This window comes from Dryobates pubescens, chromosome 2, assembly GCF_014839835.1.
Source record: "Dryobates pubescens isolate bDryPub1 chromosome 2, bDryPub1.pri, whole genome shotgun sequence".
NCBI classification, from domain to species: Eukaryota; Metazoa; Chordata; class Aves; order Piciformes; family Picidae; genus Dryobates; species Dryobates pubescens.
Genome location: NC_071613.1, coordinates 41,414,256 through 41,420,255, shown reverse-complemented (window position 1 = coordinate 41,420,255; position 6,000 = coordinate 41,414,256). Strand labels below are relative to the sequence as shown.

The 6,000-nt window shown below is 47.3% G+C and overlaps 1 protein-coding gene across 1 annotated transcript in view; it reads left to right on the top strand.

Annotated features, from left to right (window-relative positions):
- The first annotated feature begins 2,345 nt into the window (after positions 1 to 2,345).
- The window catches only part of CNTNAP5 (contactin associated protein family member 5), a 303,945-nt gene continuing 300,290 nt past the window's right edge, over positions 2,346 to 6,000 (top strand). Inside the window, exon 1 of the mRNA XM_054176017.1 lies at positions 2,346 to 2,673. Within this exon, the coding sequence (XP_054031992.1) occupies positions 2,598 to 2,673 (76 nt within the window). The 5' untranslated portion in view covers positions 2,346 to 2,597. The remainder of the gene's footprint in view (positions 2,674 to 6,000) is intronic.

Below are 6,000 nucleotides of genomic sequence, written 5' to 3'. Positions count from 1 at the left end.
AGTTGAGCGAGTCAGTTAAAAAGCGTACCATTGTGCCAGATAGTTTAAAGAGCCACTAAAAATATTTGAAACACAGTCCGTTCAGTTTCAGTTATTTTTTTGAAAGGAGGGCACACACACACAAAACCCCCAAAAACCACAAAAAAAACCCCCACCAAACACCAAACACAAACCCAACAACAAAAACCCCAGCCATACTTAATCTCCTTCTGAATTCCTCTGCTAATTTCAGAATATATAGCTGCAAAGTTCTGACTGTGTCAAAGACTTGTGTGTCTCCAGAGCAAACCCATACTGGCTTTAAACTTTCTGATATATTCTACTGCTTAGTTTTACTCAAATAATAGCTCTGGAAACACTGCTATCACTTCTAAAGCCTGATTTAAGTCAGTCACCTGAAAAAATCAAGTTAATAACATAGATTTCCTAACTCCTGGCCTAATGCAACAAAGCAATACAGCGCTTAGTTTCTGGACCAGAGTCTTGTATATGGTCTGTACGGAGAAAATGAGATGTTTCTGACTAGGAACAGAAAACATGAAGGCGAGACCCTCTCTTTTTCTATCCACTGAGGGAAATAAACAGAACTCACTGCCTACAAAGCAAGCCTGCTCAGAGTGGATGATGTCTGTGCCCTTACACAAACATCTCCTAGGTGATTACTTGAACATCTCCTTTGGGGCCTTTGGAAGGGAAAGCAGACACCTCATGCAATTCTGTTAGCCTTCAACTGAGTCTCATCCCTGGTTTCTGAAATCTCACTGGATTCAGATGTGAGTGAAAAACAGAGCAACTGGGTCAAGTCTTTGCATGAGCAAAGATGAAACCTTGGTGTGTGCAGATCTATTTAAAGCCAAAAATGAAAGACTTGGAGACCTCATTAGGCTTTTGAGTTTCTCCTAAGTCTTGGTTTTCTCTGTCTAAATCCTTTATTGACTGATTGAAAGTCTCAGTGCCAGGCAGCTATCCTTCCTGTTTAACCTTGTGTCACCTGTGTCACTTGTAACAATAGAAAGTGAAATAATTTGGTCATTTTTTTAAACATGGACTTTTGCTTTCCAAGATGACTGCTCCTTTAAAGCTAAGATTTCCCCCTGACACCTCTCTGTGACAGAATGCCTAAGAGCTATGCATGATGCCTTTCCTCCACTCTCCTTACTTTTTAATATGAGGCTTAAAGCATGCCAGCAATTTAAACCCCTCCTCTCCATTGGCAAGTCGAGATGGTTTTGGTGAGCACTCTGTATCTTCTGATTATCCCTTGCCATTGTGAGGGATTATGGCTGAGGACCAGTGACTTTCCCCTCACAAAGACTTTAATGGTCCAAAGGCACTCTCCTTGCAGATTACAGCAGAATCACTAATGCAATTTTGACCTGACTTTGATGTAGCACTCTATTGATGTGGGGTGACACCGCAGCAAAGCAACAAGGTTAGATCTCAGCGGTGATGAAGCTGGAGTTCCTGGGAGGACGTTTGCCTCCCATGTGTGCAGGCGTGCAGGGAGGCGGCTAGGCTCGACGCAAGGTGCCAGCTCTGAGTGCTCCAGCTGCCTGCGCACAGACCGCAGAGGGAGGGCACGATGCTTTTTCATCTCTGCTTTCCTGTACCCCTCTTCTGGCAGATAATCCCGGCCTGTTCAGGTGCTGAGCGGTCGGGTAATCAGTTCATCAATAAATCAGTCGTGGAATCCGATTATGTCAAGTGTGATGACTCTGTGATACCTCGGCAGCTGGGAGCGGGTTGCAGCCCTTGGGTGCAGGTCTGCTTTGGTCCACAACCCCAGCGGCCTCTTTCCTTTTGGGGTGGGGAACAGTAACGAGAGCCCTGCTAGGAGGGACCCTCGGGGCCTCTCCAGGAGGGCTAGGCAGGAAGGCTCTGAACCAGCCGCGACGGGAGAGCGGATCAAACATCAGCTGCAACGAAGGTTCCATCTCCTCTTCCCAGGGGCGAGGCTGAGCTTCGGGAGAGAGGCTGGGCTCCTCGGGCTGTGTCAGCACTGTATATGCCAGGATATACATATATTTCACATAGGAGTAAAAACATATGTATTTGTAAGCAAACAACTGAGCCGGGGGCTCTTTAAAATGTTTCAGCCACAGCAGTACCAAAAGGAGTAAAAAAAAAAAAGTGTGTTTTTTTTTTTTTTTTTTTTTTCCTCCAGGCATCTGATTTTCTCCGTGACTCTGATGCTTATCAACAACGCGTGAAGATTGCAATAAGGATCCTCCCTGGAAGGCGAGGAGGAGTGACTTCCAGGGGGCTGGGAGGAGGTGGAGTGCAGCGCGGCTCTCGCCTATAAGGAGGTGCACAGCGCCCGGCTGCTGCTTTCTAGCCGCAGCTCACAAGGTGAATTTCCGCGGCAGCAGCCGGGGAGCTGTCTCGAATCAGGCTCTGCCGCCGGCGACTGGAGTGGCTGCTCCAAGGGACAGTCCCTCGGCTGACCCTGGCTCCGGCTCCCCCTTCACCCGGGGTGCATGGATGCTGAATGGAGTAAATGAGCGGATGTGGAAGGAGTGCACAGAAGCTGAGAGGCGCTCCGAGACCGGGACCAGCGGAAACAGGCAGGCGTCTGGTTTCCCCCTCCAGGGCTGAACATGGATTCCCAAACCCTGGGAGGCTTCACTGTGCTGCTTTTCAGCTTTTGGCACGTGGGATTAACTGCAACAAACTGTGAGTAGCGGGAGTGCGAGGAGTTGCCTGGGAGTGGGGCGGAGGGGATGAGAGGCAGGAAAAAACTCCCTGAAAAGGCGGCTTATTGCAACACGACCTCTAAGAAAGTTAGCCCGGCCCCAGTTTGCTAATGAAGCTCAGAAATACAAAGTTGCAGCCATACGGAGGGACTATTCGCCACCGTCCTGCCGGTGTGAACATGGAAGTGAATGGGAACCGCTGGCGCCTGAACAGAGCCGCTCGCTGGTCTTCCCTCGCGGTTTTCTGTCCTTCCGTCGGCCGCATTTTTCTGCGACCAGTATCGGTGCTGCTTGCCCTGTCTCAGGTGCGGGCCGCCGGCTGGGACGGGGCTGGGGCCGTGTGCCTCTGCCTGACGTGTTGGAAGGGGTCGGTCCATCTCGCATGAGTCGTGGGAATGGGATTTTGCGGGCGCATCCTCGGTCCAGCCTGGCGGAGCAGCGCTGGAAGCACCGGGGATCTTCCCCTGGCCTGGCAGGTGCCGTCTATTCCCACGGATGCGTTCGCTGCCCCCGCTACCCCCACAACATTCCGGGTGAGAAATCAGTGCTCGCTCCCTCTTCCTCGGGAGATCCCCTCCTGAGTTTCCTAAGTAATACTGTTGACCCTACCGGCGGTGCCACTCGGGTCTGTCCCCGCAGGAGTAGCCTTCTTTGCCGCTGGGCTTTGCAGTGCCGCGGCGGGTAGGCACAGGCGGTAGCTGTACGGGCACTAGGGAGAAAGCGGTACAGCCGTGGGTCTTAAGCACTAATGGCCTCTGGAGCCTGGAGAAGGAGATGCTCTGTGACCTGCCCCACAAGGGAAAGTTCGGGTCGGGGAGGAGGCAGCCGGTGCCGCAGGAAGCGAGTCCTGCGGTGCGCGGCCCCCCTCACTGCCGCGGCCCGTCGGGCGGTACTGGGCGGCCGCTGAGCCGTGGCGGCCGCTAGAGGGCGGTGTTGCCCCGCCGGCGGCGCGGGGCGGCCGCCCCGTCCTGCCTGTGTTGGCCCGGCCCGGCCCGGTCCGGTCCGGTGCCCCGGGTGAGGGGCCCGGGCTGCGCGGCCTCCCCGGACCGTCCGCTCCCAGAATGCTTCCAAAGGAGCTCCCGCGCTGAAGGTGGACAACTTCTTCATTTTTAATTTTTTTTTTTTTAATTTTTGTTTTAATTTTCAGTCAATTAAATTACGGTTAATATGTTTTAATAATGTTCACGAATACTAAATGGCAGGCGATTTAAGGCTGAGGCTTGCCATTACTGATGCAGTCATAAAGTTAATTCCTAACACTTAAAAAGAAACTCTGCATTAATGAGTTTTACTATTTCACGGGTGACAGTTTAATTTCCCAGTGCCAATAAACATTTCCACTGAATACACACTGCTTGCTAAATATTTAGGAGTCAATCTTTTTAAGGCATAATGATCAATGGTTTTATTATACTGTACAGATTTTACTTATTCATTGAGCAATGAATTAGCATGGAATCAGCTGTAAGTGCCTTCCCAGGAGCTGGGTGAAGGAGCCTGTGAATCTGTAATAGCTACCATTTCCCTAGAAACCTCGTTAGATTTGCATGTGAAGATACCTGTGTGTGCAGACAGACCTCAATAATTGCATCCAGTATGAAAATTCATCATTGTCTTAAATAAATCATCTCTGCTTGCTGGAGCTCAGGGAAGCTGTGTTCCTTACTTGGTTTTGGGCTGAGAGGGCATATATACAGGCAAAACTATTGAAGGTTATGTGCCTACAAGTAGTATCCTGAAGTATATTTAGAAAGCTGCATAAGGATACTTTTAAGGATTACTGAGCTCCCAGGTACCCTGTAAACTTTCAAAAAGAAATTGACAAATTCTGCAGATGGAAAGCTTGGGTGAAGGCTGCTGTTGGGAGCTGAGCTCCTTCTATATGAAAGCAAAAGTGTAAATGAAAAAGCATTGATTCTGTGCTTTCCTTGGTTTGAAGAGTTTGGCTGAATTAATCTGATTCAGATGCCTACGCTTGTATATTTACAATGGCTTTAACAGTCTTGTTTCTGACAGATGTTGCAAACAAGAAGATAACTGGGAGCAGTATTTACAGTGGAAAAAGACTGCACTTCTGAGAGGAAGAATGCAATTTATTTAGTTTCTCCCTAATGTATGACATGGCGTTAATCTAATTTAGCCTTTTTCTTCTTGCCTCTGTATTAGGACACTCTTAGAAATTACTCTCCTCTCTTTTTATTTTCTGTAAAGTGAAAACCCTAAGTCAAACAGCACCACTGAGATATTTGATTCCAGTTTCCTATTTTATAATAGTTTTTAATTAAACAAAGAATTGCCAAAGAAACTGCTTTGAAACCCAGCTACAGGCTAGGGGTCAGTAAACATAATTAGAAAGATCAAAATTACCAAATGCTAATACAGAATTCCTCCCACTTAGCTTTTTGCAATACTTTATTACATTAGGTAAATTGAGTGGCAATAGGATTTCACCTTAGGATACTAGTTACTAGAAAATTAATAAATAGCCATGTAGGTTCCATTGGGAATGTGTTGCACACAATATCTGGGGGAACTGAGACTTCTACATTTATCACACAGACAAGGAGACGCAAAGCCTTGCCTGCGATATAACAAATTAGTTGGCCTTTAGCAGCATATTCTGTGATCTGGAAACATTAGTAGCCTTGGTAAGTCTAGATTTCCAGTTGTTGAGCGCATATTTCTTCCCCTCCTTTGTATTTTTCCTTTTTAAAGTTGGAGGGACGGAAAATAGCGAAAATATGAAAGGAGAAATGGACTTGTTTTCTCCAACCACTTTGACATAGCAGTTCAGGGCTAGTCTGCTGCTGTAGAAGACAATGACAGGAGTGTGCTTGGTTAGTGGTCCTCCATTTAGTTTGGTGTCATATCTTAAGAAATTTTTCCTGTTGCTATTTTACACACCATGGCCCCTTCCCCTTCATCTTTCTTGACTGACTTCTCACATGGCCAGAAAGATGTAGAATATTAAAGCATCTCCTGGAGAAGCATCACTCTCTACCTCCAATTGCAAAAGTTATTCTCAGACATGATTGCATATTTCTGTTCCTGAATGCAGCCTCCTCTTCTTCCCACAGAATCACTAACATTTATTATCTCAGTTCACTAACACTTCTGACTAGATTATGAGACTTTCAAACCTTGTACTTAAACCCAGTCATGACTGTCAGTGGAAGCTGCAGAAATTTTGTATTTGGTAGAATCAGATCTCCTATTCAGCTTCTGGAAATGTATGGTCTACCACTCTGCAGCAGATATAGATGTGTCCTTACAGGAGACTGTTTTTAACTCAGTTGAAAGGTTGGTA